The 15519-nt window shown below is 44.3% G+C and overlaps 2 protein-coding genes across 4 annotated transcripts; both read left to right on the top strand.

The window, feature by feature from the left end:
* The first annotated feature begins 586 nt into the window (after positions 1–586).
* Positions 587–5022, top strand: LOC135938793 (armadillo repeat-containing protein 8-like). 2 transcript variants are annotated; one of them, XM_065482724.1, is made up of 12 exons: positions 587–746; positions 880–953; positions 1020–1234; positions 1295–1497; positions 1555–1715; positions 1776–2142; positions 2198–2377; positions 3647–3859; positions 3920–4114; positions 4173–4319; positions 4379–4545; positions 4604–5022. In XM_065482724.1, the coding sequence occupies exons 1-12, from the start codon at positions 720–722 to the stop codon at positions 4638–4640; spliced, it is 1986 nt and encodes a 661-aa protein (XP_065338796.1). In that variant the 5' UTR covers positions 587–719; the 3' UTR covers positions 4641–5022. The 2 variants fall into 2 exon arrangements, with proteins under 2 accessions (XP_065338796.1, XP_065338795.1); XM_065482723.1 differs by lacking the exon at positions 587–746 and having other exon boundaries at positions 753–953.
* Positions 5023–5652: 630 nt separating this feature from the next.
* nudE (Nuclear distribution protein nudE) lies at positions 5653–9307 on the top strand. Of its 2 annotated transcripts, none has more exons than XM_065482725.1 (5): positions 5653–5933; positions 6247–6621; positions 6817–6967; positions 7606–7795; positions 8466–9307. In XM_065482725.1, the coding sequence occupies exons 1-5, from the start codon at positions 5814–5816 to the stop codon at positions 8578–8580; spliced, it is 951 nt and encodes a 316-aa protein (XP_065338797.1). In that variant the 5' UTR covers positions 5653–5813; the 3' UTR covers positions 8581–9307. The 2 variants fall into 2 exon arrangements, with proteins under 2 accessions (XP_065338797.1, XP_065338798.1); XM_065482726.1 differs by having other exon boundaries at positions 5654–5933; positions 7606–7825.
* The last annotated feature ends 6212 nt before the right edge of the window (positions 9308–15519 follow it).

The following is a 15519-nucleotide window of genomic DNA, read 5'->3' as shown; positions in this document are numbered from 1 at the left end:
AAAAGGGAATTACAGAAATTAGTATGTGCAGATGATAATAATTGGCCCAAGGGTGATAAACATTTTCGAATTAACTGATTTGCTGTCGAGTCGTCGCTATTTCTCATGGAAAGTAACATCACAAATTTTGAAATCCTGCTGTTAATAGTTTAAAAAAATATTAAATGTTAGGTTTTGTACAAAAATATTGACGTTTTAAATCAGTTCATTAATGAACTCTCGAAATTAACCATCTCAGCAAAGTAATGCGATTTTAATTTAAAGTGGAAATAATTGTTGGCTATAATAAAGATCAAAATGGTTAAAGTTCTCCGTTTAAAAAGCAGCCTCACTTTAATTTTTTAAATATATTTTATTTTAATATTATTTCACAGATAGATGACAAGGATTTCCCGGGAATTTGCACTATCAATAATAATGTCGGTATCTATCTCGGATCAACAGTTGATGGCACAACACGATTTTCATTGCGATTTTCATTTATTCTTATCGCTTGTGACAGTCACGGCTAAAGTGAGTCGTAGTTTTTGCCTCTCGCGCCGTTTCCGAAGGCCGCTGATTGGTCGCCTCGAATCGCGGCGCTCTGATTGGCCCGCGAGACTGAGGACGCATTCAGCTGTGAGAGAAATTCGGCTCCGCCGCAGATTTCGTCGTCGTCGCGGATATTTCGCGAAAATCCGCTGCATTTACGCAAGTGACGCTGGTGTGAGTCGTCCTAGATGACTACGATCATGCAACAGTTCGTGGTAAGACCTCATTACACCCTAATTCCGCCTCCGAATGGGCCAAATACTCGCGTATCGCGGCGACGTGCTCGTCCAGCTCGTCCCACTGCCCCTGGGCCAGACCCTTCACACTAAGCAACCCTCTTTTCGGCAGGACCCCAACAATGGCAGGCCGTACATCGAAGAAATTTACTCGACAGACGAAGCCAAGTGTCTCCACGCCTTGATGTATGATATGCGATTGAGTGTACGTTTGCGTAGGCGCCTCTTCTGACGCACTAATTCTGCTTGCAGTTGCTTGAAAAACGCCGTGATCGGCAGCAACAGACAAAAGGGGTTCGTCGTGCAGCACGGCGTCATCTCCAGGCTCATCCAGATCATATCCTGCGACTCGTCGCCGGTGAGCGTCAGGATCGAGGCGACCATAATCCTCGGCTCGATCGCCAAAGGCACGGACGAGCACGTCAAGGCGCTCGTGGACATGAACATCATCCCTCTCCTTGTCAAAGGTGAGCCTCCGGAGCTTCCAGCACCGAACCTGATGTGTAAATAATGCAAACGGCCCTCAGGAGTCCTGGAAGACGGCGACGAAAGCAGTGCTCGGCTGGTGGAGGCGTCCCTCTGCTGCTTGCGGACTCTCTTACAAAGCGGGCTCGCCCCCACCGGCACCCTCGCTCAGGACAGTGATTTTGTACAACACTTGCTCGCGCTCCTCAGGGCATCGATAACCTCTCAAATGGCCATCGCCACTATTTTAACCGCCGAGTGCAAGGCTAGTATCCGATTGACTCGATTCCCAATCTAAAATTGTTGTTGCTCACTCGTTTAGACGCCTGAGTGTCAGGACCTGCTCTCTGCCCACGGAGCCGTTTACAGTCTAACTGCGCTTCTCTGCTCTCCTCACCGCAAAGTTCAAATGCCCGCCCTCTCTTGCCTGGCCAAAATCATCTTCCAAAATCGAGGCGTTGCCTTGGCAGCTGCTTCGGCAAGGTTTGGGATTTTTTTCAGTCGCACGATTAGTGATTAAACACAAATTCGATACATTTGCAGCTTCGGAGGGAGACCTCTTCCGGATATTTTGACCAGTCTGATGGCGCAAGACATGCCGAAAGGCATGCAACTGTCCGCCGCCCGGTGTCTGACGTATTTGCACCGGGCGGGCGCGCTCAGCGCCTCGGACGACATAATCAAAGGCAAGACCCTGTCTTGCCTCACGCGGCTCTGCGACAAAAACCACGACAACGGCATCAAAGCCATCGCCGCGGAAACGCTCGGCTACCTGACCGAGGTGGACATGATCCTGCAGAAGGACGCGTCCATCCTGAACCACCTGATTACCAATCTTGCTATGTATTTTAAATATGCAATGGAAGAAGTTCCGCCTTTGCAAGCGCAACTCCGACAAGCAGCGTTTCGGGTAGGTCCCAATTTTAATGCTATTGGATTGTGTATTTATTTATTCCTCAAACCAGGCGTTCGCATCTCTCGGCGCGAACGACGAAGACATTAGGAAGAAAATCATCGAGACTGAGGGCCTAATGGATCACATAGTGTGCGGCCTTCAGGATTCGAGTCCTGGCGTCAGGTTAGCTGCTATTAGATGCCTTCACTCTCTGTCAAGATCTGTACAACAACTCAGGACCACTTTTCAGGTAGGAATTTGATAATTTCACCTAAACCTCAATACCTTTTCTCCACTAATAAGCGTTGCCTTAAAATTTTGTAAGAGTTTCCGCGCATTTTGCCGCGGGAAGGCGTATTTTCAAATAAGAAACCGAACTCCGCTCATAAGTGAATTTATAAAAACAAATATTAAAAATATAGCGAAAATTTTTGGGGCTTTGGCAGCAGTGGCAATCAGATCTAAAAGACGCACAATTTCACGGCAAGTCTAATAAACTTTGGTTTTTTATTTTACGACCCATAGGAGCCAAGTTATTAATTTTTAAAGTCGGAAAAACGCGATTCGCGACATTTCAAATATTGGTTTTAGGGGCCCAGGCGGAGCCCTTTGGGCCAGACAGTGCTGATTAAAGTACCAATCGATGCCCCTTGGTGAGACGCGTCTGCCCATATTTGATTTTCCAAAATCGGACCATTTTTCGAATTTGTACGAATTTTTTTCGGCTGATTCCACGACAAAGTCGGAATGTTTAAAAACAGGTTTTATTTTTATTAAAATTCGGCCGTTGGTCCGATCGTCGACCGCGACCCCTCATCGGACAGGTCTTGGATGGGACTTTGACCTGCGGTACCCTATCGACCTTTTTCAGGGTAACCCAACCTGAGATCCGCTCCGAGACCGGTTTTTAAGGCTTTTTCAAAAGATTTATTTAAAAGCGCAGATTTTGGGGGATGGTGGGCGGCGGAAAATTGGTCTAAAAGACGCACAATATCACGGTGAGTCTGATAAACTTTGGTTTTTTAATTTACGACCCATAGGAGCCAAGTTAATAATTTTTTAAGTTGAAAAAACGCGATTTGCGACATTTTAAATATTGGGTTTTGGGGCCCTTTGGGCCGAAAGGTGCTGATTAGAGTTCCAATCGATGCCCCTTGGTGAGGTGCGTCTGCCCGTGTCCGGTTTTTTCAAATCAGACCATTTTTTGAATTTTTAAGAATTTTTTTCGGCTGATTCCACGACAAAGTCGGAATGTTTAAAAAAAGGTTTGATTTTTATTAAAATTTGGCCGTTTGTTTGACTGTCGACCACGACCCCCATCGGACAGGTCTTGGCAAGGGGTTTGACCTCGCATACCATAACGACCTTTTTCAGGGTACCTCAACCTGAGATTCGGTTTTTAATGCTATTTCACTAATTTTGAGCACATTTGGCGAGACTCGGTGACATTTTTATTTTATCCTTGCGCATCACTGACCTTCCTCAGGTTAGTATTGATTGATTCGTGTTTCCTCTACAGGACCATCTGGTTTGGAAACCTTTGATGAACCTTTTAAAACACGCATCGGACGATGACGTAGTTACAGTCGCCTCTTCTACGCTTTGCAACCTTTTGCTTGAGTTTTCCCCTTCGAAAGAACCAATTTTGGAGCTTGGAGCCATCGACCTACTGTGCGGCCTGACGAGAAGAAAGGAAGCAGCTCTCAGGTTAAACGGGATATGGGCACTAATGGTTCGTAAAATTGAAAGCCGGCGTCTTTTAATTTCTTAAAACGATTTATTTTGTTTGCAGAACATGGCGTTCCAGGCGGAGCAGAAGATTAAATCACAGATTCTCAAAGCGCTCGGCACGGAGCAAATTTTTAGGCTGCTTTCCGACCCTGAGGTTAATGTTTTGATGAAAACGCTCGGACTGCTGAGAAACCTGCTGTCGACAAAACCTCACATTGATCAAATCATGAACCTGCACGGCATTCAAATCATGCAGGTCTGTGCGCTTCGTCAGGGTAACTAGCAGAGCAGACAATTATTTTTTTGCATTACAGGCGGTAATTTTAATCCTGGAAGGGAACCACAGTGCAGAGGTCAAGGAGCAGGCTCTTTGCATCCTCGCGAATATTGCCGACGGCGACAGTGCCAAAGATTTTATCATGACCAATGAAGACGTTTTAAAGAAATTGGCCAGTTACATGGTAACTTAATCCATTTCAACGAACAGCGAAATTAAATTAACGTCTGAATTAATTTTTAGATGCATTCGAGTGTAAAATTACAAGTGGCCGCTATATTCTGCGTGTCAAACCTGGTGTGGAAAGAGGAGAACGGAGCATTGGAAAGGCAAGCTAGGTTGAAGGAAATGGGCGTTCACAAACTGCTGCAGCAGCTGATCAACACTTCAGATACGCTTTTGTTTGACAAGTAAGACGCATTGATTCAAACCAAAACTTCTCTCTGATCAGCAGTTTTATTTTTGCAGAGTCAAAACAGCAATGACCCAGTTTTCTGATTCATGATATTGTGAAGAAGAGGACGATGTGATATCAAATTTGTTAGACGTGCTCATGGCATTTTCAAGCCCCGAGTTAAACCACCCACAAGCCCACAAGTCAAATTTCTCACATATTATGCCTCCCTAACTTATTTTATGTCGTGTGCAAAATTTTACATTTGAATTGACCTGGAAAAAGCAATATTGACACTACTCCTGAACTCGCAGTTCCACGTCCCCCCGCAGAAATAGAATAAAACTTTGAATTTTAACTTTTTATCGCCCGAAATTCCTAATGCATTGTCATGTGTTCTGTCATATTATGTTGGTGTTGATTTCTCATTTGAATTTTGTTATAGCAAAGTTACAGTGGGAAAACTATTAAAATATTTAATGCTTACCATAAATGTTTAACACAATTTCCTTTCTCAATAATCCAATGTATCGAAGAAAGTTTAGAGACGCAGGAAATTCCCTATCTTCCGCTTCCTGGATTCGATTGTTGTTCATAACTATTTTCTGGTTGACAACAAAAGAATTTTGGATAAAGAGACGAGTTTTTGACTGCAATATAGTGATTTAATTCACACTGCAAGAGTTAAATACGCTGATTGCATCTGAAAAAACGGTAAAACGCGCGAAATTCTTTATAAAAAGGAAAAAAGCTTGAAATTTCCGAAATTTCCCATATTTGACGCCATTTTGGACCTTGGAACCGATTTTGGATAAAACGGCTAACGTCCTCTGATAATGTTAAAGTTGTTTGCTTGCGAATTTTTCAAATTTTTAAATCTTAAGGCGCCTTTTTCATGAACTAGAGAATGAGTTTTATGCTCTGTGAGATTGAAAAATATTAGGATTAGAATTTATATAGAGCTGGCCAGCTGCTCTTCGCTTGGTATTTTTTGTAGCGGAAGAATTTGATTCATAAAAAAGTGACCAGAAGTCTAAGACTTTGAATATTGGCGCGGTGTCGTTAGGTATGGGCCAGTGTGTCCCCGCCCCTTTCGCGTAACTCTGGCAACAGCGCATTAACAGTCCGTTCTTTACTTTCGATTTCACAGGCAGTTGACGCATCGAGCCTCGAGACGGAATAATAATCTGCAGGGAAAGCTCGGACGGAAGGAGTCGATTTCCAAGTGCCCCTCGACACTTCTTTCCATGGTTTTTTAGCGGAAATCATTGGCAAAGCAGCTGAATGGCCGACAACGTGCCCAATTTCGGCTCGGCCGAAGAGGAGGCCAAATACTGGAAACACTTGGCTCTTCAATACCAACAAGGAATGAAGGAAGCCAGGGAGGACCTCGAGGAATTTCAGGTATACATGCGTCACGACTCCATTCAATCCGCAAGTTTGCAAACGCCCTTGCTGCCGGGCCTTCCGATGCACACACGTTATTTGTTTCGCGTGAAATGGTCGATATTTTCGAAATTTTCAAGGGCGTAATCCACCAATATGTAACGGCAAGGCTGATCAAGGCTAAAATTTGGCAGTATGTCAAGTTGATTTTTATATAATAGTTAATAGACTCAAGTTCAATCACACGTGTGTGTGTGCAATTGCGTCAGGAAATTTAATTTATAGGACAGCAATCGATAATTATTAACGTGGCAATTTTATTGTGTTGCAGCTAAATTCGCACGAATTGGAACGCGAGCTGGAAGCGCAGTGCGAGCAGGCGGAGACGCGGCTGCACGGCCTGGAATCGGCCTACAACCAATTACAGAGGGACTACGAAGATCTCAAGAAACGAAACGAGGAAATGCAGCAGGAGTACCACCAAGAACTAAACACCCTGGGCAGCGAGCTGCAGCAGCACCGACGCAACGCCGAGGGACTCCACAAGTACATTCGGGACCTCGAGCAGAGCAACGACGAGTTTGAGAAGTCTTCTCGGATCATGCACGCCACCATCGAAGACCTCGAGACCAGGCTCAATTTGTCGATCGAGAGAAACGTCTTCATCGAGTCAGAGCTAGATGACAAAGAGAGCCTAAAGGCTATGGTAATCCTCGCTCTTTAGCCTTTTCAATTTGTTTGTCAGTCGCTCTTATCTTTTCCTGTTCTACATACAAAGAATTTTTAATTAGCTGACACAAGAAATAAGTTAAACAAATTTATTTCCATGATATGGCGTTAAATTTTTGCTGGCAATCTGAAAACATGTTTTGATTTAACAATTAAAAACTTTTGATTCCAGGTTCAAAGGCTAAAGGACGAGTCTCGTGATTTGCGACACGAGCTTAAAGTGAGGGAACAAAGGAGAGAATTGCCTGACGTTGAGAACAAGAAGAATTTGGAACTGAGCAAATCACATGACAAGCTGATCAAGTATGAAATTGAATCACCTGGTACGTATCCCATTTAAAATCTAATAATCACTTCAAAAAATCGTTTTTTTCCCGATCAGATATAAAAATTTGAATTTAGCGTTTATATAACTACTTAATCTCTCACACGGACTATCAGTCTTTCACTCTATGGCAATGAGATAACGGTTCGACAGTTTTGAAGATTTCACACAAGAAATCCAGGCATCTTTGACATGTTTAATTAAGAGTCACGCGCGGATTAGCTTGGCCGACGCGCGTTCGTTCTGCGCAGATCCACGCCGAGTCAAAAAACTACGGTTTGATCTGACTGATAGTCTTAGCGTCGATTTAATTAGGAACCATCTGGTCCCACGTAGGACCAAACAATTTGCTCGACCATTCGGTCCTTTCATGGGACCTTTCAGTCATTTTGCGGGGCAATTCGTTCCTTTCGCGGGACCTTTCAGTCACTTCGGTCCTTTTGAGTGACCTTTCAGTCCTTTCGCGGGGCAATTCAATCCTTTCGGTCCTTTCGCGGGACTTTTCGATCCTTTTGGTCCTTCCGAGTGACCGTCGATCTGTTTCGGTTTGTTATTTTTTGTAGAAAAAGTACTTAAAAACATTCAGAAAATGTTATTGAAACAGATTTCACGAATTTTGTAATTTTAAATTTGCAGGGACTCCGTTGAAGGTGAGCACGCAGCACAATGCAGGTGCCGCTTCGCCAGCGCTGACGCCGTCAGCGCGCATTTCCGCGCTGAACATCGTGGGCGACCTGCTGCGCAACGTCAGCGCCCTGGAGAACAAGGTGGCGCACGCTCGGAGCCTACCTCGGCGCAGCGACCCCAACTCGACCGAGTCACCAAGGTTTGTCCGGACTCGCAGGGTTTGAAGCAAGTGAGACACCACCTGATTTGATTAGCTAGAATGCGCAATTAAACAACGAGCACTCACTTTTATTGACATCTTAACGCTGCTTTTCTCGTTAGCCGACTAAAGAAAGAAAGAAAGAAAGTGTGCAGGGTTACTTCATCAGGGTGCCTGTGGTCTCACTCTCAATTGGATTATAGAACTAATTTGTGTTTCTTTGGGCATGCATCAACCAATTTCTCTCTTCGTGGTTTGCAATTTATTTACATCTGATTTTTTTTAACAAGGAATCTCTTTAGATTTGACGTTTTAGTTGTTGACGAAATCGTCGGTTCAACAGATATTGTTATATTGGCTAAAATCAACAATGAATTCGATAATATCTACAATAATTATCACTCCCTTGACAGTTTATCTCAATTAAAAGATTAAAAAATTGGAACGTCAAATCCTTAAAGGAGTTTCCTTGTCAGCTTTTGATGGCATGGAACAATCTCAGAGATTTCTCCTTTTTATTTGGACCGACTAACCTCATGATATTTTTTAATAAATATTCACCATACAGCATGATATATCATTCATCATGGCTGCTTTAATATTAGTTTGTTCCATGTGCACTGCATGCAATTCGATTCGTTTCCGGCTGACCTTTTGATTTGTTTGGCAGGACGAGAGTGAAAAGCGCCCGCACCTCCACATCAAACACCCCAGCCAAGAGCGTCAACAACAACAACTCGCCGACGAAAAGCGGCAAAACTCCTTCTGGATTAATCCGAGCCTGATAAAATTGGCTTAAACCACCCACCCACCCACCCACCCACCCACCCACCCTTTCCTTTTCACTTTTCCTCGTGCCCATCGTCCGAAAGCATCTAATCAGCCGTGTGCATCTGTGTCTAGAGGTTTTAACTTCTGAGGTAGAATTTAGCAATTGATCACTTGTTTGGTATTATTTATTGCTTGCCCGCAGCGAGCTTTTAATAACTTCTGGGTAATTTTTCCGCCTCCGATTAATGTTTTATATTAATTAATCCAAGTCAAGGGTTTGCGTTGTTTCAACGAGGGTGTCTTAGCGTGTTACTTTCTATCGAGATGACGGGAGTTGTGAGAATACAAATTTCCTATTAAGTCATATACAGAGATTTATGTAAAATATAAATACACTATAGCTCTACTTATTTAATTATCACCATTAAAGGTTCTTATTTTCGGTGTACTAATCTTTTTTGTTTAAAAACAACCATAGCAACTACAATAAAATATCGATCACAAAAGCTGTGTGTAACTATGTCACACACACACTCACTCACTCTCCGTGCAATCCATAAAAGACTATATTATACATATTACTCCAGATAAGGAGATCAAATGATACACTGTTAACGAAACAGAAAAGAAAATTGCAACTAGAGAAAATTATTTAGGGTAGCTTTAAAAGGAAAACAGCACTCGTGGTGCCTGTCAAAGTGATGAACCAATATGAATAAACTTCGTCATAAGAAAAGAAAATATCGGCTTTTTGATGGAAATTCGTTACCCCGTTGAACAAAAGAAGGTAAGGAAATTAATATTAAATTAAATAACAACTTATAACGTCGTTCATTATTATTATCTTTAATTATAAACGATCAAAAATGCTCGAGACCTCAGATTTAACTCCCAGATTCGCGCCATTCCACTTCGAAAGCTGTTAAATAAGTGGGCGTAACCTGTTATTGCTACAAAAAATGTGATTTAACTCACGTTGAGTCGAGTCCCAAGTCCAATACAGTCTTTTTGCATTTATACGCAGGTTTACAGAATTTAAAGTTTGCAAAATGTTGCGATCAACAGACTTTGCGACGAAAATCCGATATCCGCTGGTATTTGGAACTATCCTTGGCGCATTTTATTGGGGATTTTCAAATAGGTGCGTTCCAAACTTGAGGTTTGCTGTTTATTTTGCTAAAAATTATTGTGACTTATCCGCAGAAATTCGTTCTTTGGCGACTTAGAAAAGGATAAGTCTGCTCTCATGAGAGAAACTGCCGAAAACAAGAGCTTCCTGGAGGGCAAAATCGCGGAAATAAATGAGACGAGAAGAAATAAGTGACAACAATTAGAAACAACTCCTTTTTATTGTCTACGCAGTTAACAAAATTTGTGGTACAAGCTCTATCCTGATGAGAGATCATATTTAAGAATAATTTGTTATAGTGTCATGTTACATGGTCAATTAAGTGCATGTTAAGCGAATAAATATCTGAATTCTAAACATATATCGGTGGCAGTTTGGATGTTGGGACACTTTACCACATGTAATCTAACCCTCTCGCTCGCTCGAAAGAGCAGCAAAAATTCTCTCGACCAACCACAAAAGGACCCGGCTTCTGTCGTGACAAGATATACAGTCCTCAGCCTGCTCCTCTGCCCTGAGACGCGCGCCTGCAGACCCAAAGGCGCTACCCAAGAACCGCACCGTTTCATTTGTACAATTATTGAAATTAAAAAACGAGTTGAACTCTCAGGAAAAATAAATTTATTTAATTGAATCAGCCTTAATACAGCGTGTAACAATGTATCAGAGAGCGGCGCCAATTTTGTGTTGCTATTTAAAATAATCACGTCCAGCAGAAGACATGGCCTGCAATATATTTGTCAACTGATAAATATTTTATTTTTTATAGAAAAAAGTTTTGCACTCTTGCCGACATTTTCATAGAAATGATTCTCAAAATTTTGTATTTAATTGACTTGAACTTGAGGACACGGTGCCAGACGCAATAAGACACGCTTAGCGTGGTGATTGTCAAGAAGAGGCGGAGCCTGACGAGACATTCTTTCTTTGTCAGCTGTCACAGAGGCGCGCAGGCTACTGCCACTACTAGGAGCTCTGCTTCTGCTTCTGCTAGTCTGGTAGTCTGCTGTCAGCTGGCAGAGTGAACGGACAAGCGTGCATGGTGGATGGATGGCCTCGGAGGACCACGGCCGACGGCTACAGATGGATTGCCCGAATTCGGGGTGAGTACAACCCCGCAATGCACGAATGTGCGAGTCATAGAGCATGTGTGCGCGTTTTCAATCAGATCGCTCGCGAGAGCATTGTTATTATAGCAGCGTCAAATGATTTGAGCGACAAATTGCACACCTTCCGCAGGTGCAGTCTTGGCCGAATACTAACTAGTCCTCCTCGTCGGGCGATTCGTTCGGTTCGACCGGCCGTCTCGACTCGACTTGACCTCCAGCAACTCGTTCAGGTCGACCCTGCCGTCCAGCCGCGTGCACAGCTGACCCGGCTCGGAGCTGTCGTGTTCGGCTTCATTAAAATCGTGCCTGAAATAATCGAGTTTGTTTATTTTTTTGTCTAACTTAAATGTTTGGAAGTGGAAAAAAACTATTACAATTATGTAGTGATATTTAAAAAAGGCTATCAATTATTGCTCAAATTTAAAGACAACTACTCATTTAAGTGTGACGCATCATTGAAAACTCGATTATTTAGAGGATTTTTAATTAGCAGTCTGATCAGAACACATTCATGTAGAGATTCATTCATTTTTTTCTGATAAAAGCTACAGAATTGTCCAATGAATGGACGGATTGAAAACTTGAAAGCAATTGTTTTTCTAATTATGCAACCGGCTGCGGTCACAGGGAACGAGCGGGTTGCATGCCTTCATAAAAAATAGCACCACCCCGTCCACCCTCTATTTCATGCATTCAAAGAGCTATCGCACACACACACACACCCGTCGATTGCCTTCCAGAGGCGATTACACGCGCATTAATTAAAAGCATCTCATTCGGAATGAGCGTTACCTCTGACTTGGTTGCTCTTTCAAGATGGTTAAATCAGTGTGGTGCTGAAAAATTTCCCGGATGTGGTCTTCATAACTCATGCACTTTTATCATTTGTATTTTTTCAGTCCTATCTGGGCTAATTTTTATATGATTGCCTAAAGCTGTGGGAGTGTTATTATCGCTTCTCCTACTATATCATTAGTCTTTTACTGGCAACGACTGGAAGACTGGAAGATGACGTGCGCGGTGCTGGTCTGCAGCCGTGATGGAGAGGCCAGCGACCACCAGGTGACGATAGAGGACCACGGTCACATTTACGGTGAGTACACTACATTATATCATATTTTGGGAGCTAAGATTTTCATCGCGTTTTCGCTAAATTCTCGCGAGCCACTAAGCATTAATTATTGAGTCTTGATATTAAATAAATTGCGCAGAACATCATATTCTTAACAAACAAACACGACTTTCTTGATGAATGAAATGGGCAATAATAGAATTGACATTGAGTTTGTTTTTTGAGTTGAAGTTCGGGTGCATCCGCCATTTTAAACCTGCCATTCGTCCTGCTCGCGGAAAAATTGTGCATCACTAAAGTCAAACGCAGATTTTCGGGGTTAAATCAGTTGTTGCCCTTTTCTTGCAGCAGGGAAATTCGCGTTTAGTTGTTGAAAGTTGCGCAGTTTTACGGTACGAATAATATTTTAAACACAACGTTGATTTTACGCATATCATTTCATTTCACTAAGCTTATTTCGCGGGCTAAACGCCAAACGTTGTTCATGTGAAATAGAAGGCGGAGCCAGACCGAACAACTGCGCATGCGTGGCATTTAAGGAGAAGCAGCCAGAGTCACCAAAAGAGGGGAAGGAGTGGAAGCGAACAAGTTACCTTTTCCCCCACTCCTTCAACTTTTGGTGTCTGGCTGCTGCTTCGCTTCTCCTACTCTCACTCTCATTAGTCTGTAACTGGCAGTGACGGGACGATGTCGTGCGCGGTTCCGGTCTGCAGCCGCGCTTCATCATTTACAGCCAGCGACCACCAGGCGACTGCAGAGGACCACGGCCACATTTAGGGTGAGTCCAAATTCTGTTTTCATTCTTTTCTCAGCAGGGTCGTGCCCGCCGGCGTTTCTGACGCTTGCGGGGATGACCCTGCTGTTCCATTTTTTCCTTAATTTTCCCTTTTCTTTGTAATATTCAGCAGGGACGTCCCCGCCGGCGTTTCTGACGCTTGCGGGGATGACCCTGCTGTTCCATTTTTTCCTTAATTTTCCCTTTTCTTTGTAATATTCAGCAGGGACGTCCCCGCCGGCGTTTCTGACGCTTGCGGGGATGACCCTGCTGTTCCATTTTTTCCTTAATTTTCCCTTTTCTTTGTAATATCCAGCAGGGACGTGCCCGCCGGCGTTTCTGACGCTTGCGGGGATGACCCTGCTGTTCCATTTTTTCCTTAATTTTCCCTTTTCTTTGTAATATCCAGCAGGGACGTGCCCGCCGGCGTTTCTGACGCTTGCGGGGATGACCTTGCTGTTCCATTTTTTCCTTAATTTTCCCTTTTATTTGTAATATCCAGCAGGGACGTGCCCGCCGGCGTTTCTGACGCTTGCGGGGATGACCTTGCTGTTCCATTTTTTCCTTAATTTTCCCTTTTCTTTGTAATATCCAGCAGGGACGTGCCCGCCGGCGTTTCTGACGCTTGCGGGGATGACCTTGCTGTTCCATTTTTTCCTTAATTTTCCCTTTTCTTTGTAATATCCAGCAGGGACGTGCCCGCCGGCGTTTCTGACGCTTGCGGGGATGACTCTGCTGTTCCATTTTTTCCTTAATTTTCCCTTTTCTTTGTAATATCCAGCAGGGACGTGCCCGCCGGCGTTTCTGACGCTTGCGGGGATGACCTTGCTGTTCCATTTTTTCCTTAATTTTCCCTTTTCTTTGTAATATCCAGCAGGGACGTGCCCGCCGGCGTTTCTGACGCTTGCGGGGATGACCTTGCTGTTCCATTTTTTCCTTAATTTTCCCTTTTCTTTGTAATATCCAGCAGGGACGTGCCCGCCGGCGTTTCTGACGCTTGCGGGGATGACCCTGCTGTTCCATTTTTTCCTTAATTTTCCCTTTTCTTTGTAATATCCAGCAGGGACGTCCCCGCCGGCGTTTCTGACGCTTGCGGGGATGACCCTGCTGTTCCATTTTTTCCTTAATTTTCCCTTTTCTTTGTAATATCCAGCAGGGACGTTCCCGCCGGCGTTTCTGACGCTTGCGGGGATGACCCTGCTGTTCCATTTTTTCCTTAATTTTCCCTTTTCTTTGTAATATTCAGCAGGGACGTCCCCGCCGGCGTTTCTGACGCTTGCGGGGATGACCCTGCTGTTCCATTTTTTCCTTAATTTTCCCTTTTCTTTGTAATATCCAGCAGGGACGTGCCCGCCGGCGTTTCTGACGCTTGCGGGGATGACCCTGCTGTTCCATTTTTTCCTTAATTTTCCCTTTTCTTTGTAATATCCAGCAGGGACGTGCCCGCCGGCGTTTCTGACGCTTGCGGGGATGACCTTGCTGTTCCATTTTTTCCTTAATTTTCCCTTTTCTTTGTAATATCCAGCAGGGACGTGCCCGCCGGCGTTTCTGACGCTTGCGGGGATGACCCTGCTGTTCCATTTTTTCCTTAATTTTCCCTTTTCTTTGTAATATCCAGCAGGGACGTGCCCGCCGGCGTTTCTGACGCTTGCGGGGATGACCCTGCTGTTCCATTTTTTCCTTAATTTTCCCTTTTCTTTGTAATATCCAGCAGGGACGTGCCCGCTGGCGTTTCTGACGCTTGCGGGGATGACCTTGCTGTTCCATTTTTTCCTTAATTTTCCCTTTTATTTGTAATATCCAGCAGGGACGTGCCCGCCGGCGTTTCTGACGCTTGCGGGGATGACTCTGCTGTTCCATTTTTTCCTTAATTTTCCCTTTTCTTTGTAATATCCAGCAGGGACGTGCCCGCCGGCGTTTCTGACGCTTGCGGGGATGACCTTGCTGTTCCATTTTTTCCTTAATTTTCCCTTTTCTTTGTAATATCCAGCAGGGACGTGCCCGCCGGCGTTTCTGACGCTTGCGGGGATGACCCTGCTGTTCCATTTTTTCCTTAATTTTCCCTTTTCTTTGTAATATCCAGCAGGGACGTGCCCGCCGGCGTTTCTGACGCTTGCGGGGATGACCTTGCTGTTCCATTTTTTCCTTAATTTTCCCTTTTCTTTGTAATATCCAGCAGGGACGTGCCCGCCGGCGTTTCTGACGCTTGCGGGGATGACCCTGCTGTTCCATTTTTTCCTTAATTTTCCCTTTTCTTTGTAATATCCAGCAGGGACGTGCCCGCTGGCGTTTCTGACGCTTGCGGGGATGACCTTGCTGTTCCATTTTTTCCTTAATTTTCCCTTTTATTTGTAATATCCAGCAGGGACGTGCCCGCCGGCGTTTCTGACGCTTGCGGGGATGACTCTGCTGTTCCATTTTTTCCTTAATTTTCCCTTTTCTTTGTAATATCCAGCAGGGACGTGCCCGCCGGCGTTTCTGACGCTTGCGGGGATGACCTTGCTGTTCCATTTTTTCCTTAATTTTCCCTTTTCTTTGTAATATCCAGCAGGGACGTCCCCGCCGGCGTTTCTGACGCTTGCGGGGATGACCCTGCTGTTACATTTTTTCCTTAATTTTCCCTTTTCTTTGTAATATCCAGCAGGGACGTCCCCGCCGGCGTTTCTGACGCTTGCGGGGATGACCTTGCTGTTCCATTTTTTCCTTAATTTTCCCTTTTCTTTGTAATATCCAGCAGGGACGTCCCCGCCGGCGTTTTTGACGCTTGTGGGGATGACCCTGCTCTTTCCTATTTCCCACACTGCAAGTCAGGGGTGAGAAAATGTCAATGCGCTGCATTAAGAATATCTCATCACACCGCATGCCACT

The sequence above is a fragment of the Cloeon dipterum genome, chromosome 3 (genome assembly GCF_949628265.1).
Source record: "Cloeon dipterum chromosome 3, ieCloDipt1.1, whole genome shotgun sequence".
In the NCBI taxonomy this organism is placed as follows: Eukaryota; Metazoa; Arthropoda; class Insecta; order Ephemeroptera; family Baetidae; genus Cloeon; species Cloeon dipterum.
Note: the sequence above shows the minus strand (reverse complement) of the source record. Positions and strands in the feature narration are given on the sequence as shown.

Bases quoted from the DNA above. Each gene is read 5' to 3' on its own strand.
- LOC135938793 (XM_065482723.1), top strand. From the start codon at position 781: ATGGGCCAAATACTCGCGTATCGCGGCGACGTGCTCGTCCAGCTCGTC. The intron at 1,498-1,554 runs GCTAGTATCCGA...TCACTCGTTTAG, and splicing joins TTTTAACCGCCGAGTGCAAG to ACGCCTGAGTGTCAGGACCT. The intron at 4,115-4,172 runs GTCTGTGCGCTT...TTTGCATTACAG, and splicing joins ACGGCATTCAAATCATGCAG to GCGGTAATTTTAATCCTGGA.
- nudE (XM_065482725.1), top strand. From the start codon at position 5,814: ATGGCCGACAACGTGCCCAATTTCGGCTCGGCCGAAGAGGAGGCCAAA. The intron at 6,622-6,816 runs GTAATCCTCGCT...TTTTGATTCCAG, and splicing joins AAGAGAGCCTAAAGGCTATG to GTTCAAAGGCTAAAGGACGA. The intron at 6,968-7,605 runs GTACGTATCCCA...TTAAATTTGCAG, and splicing joins GTATGAAATTGAATCACCTG to GGACTCCGTTGAAGGTGAGC.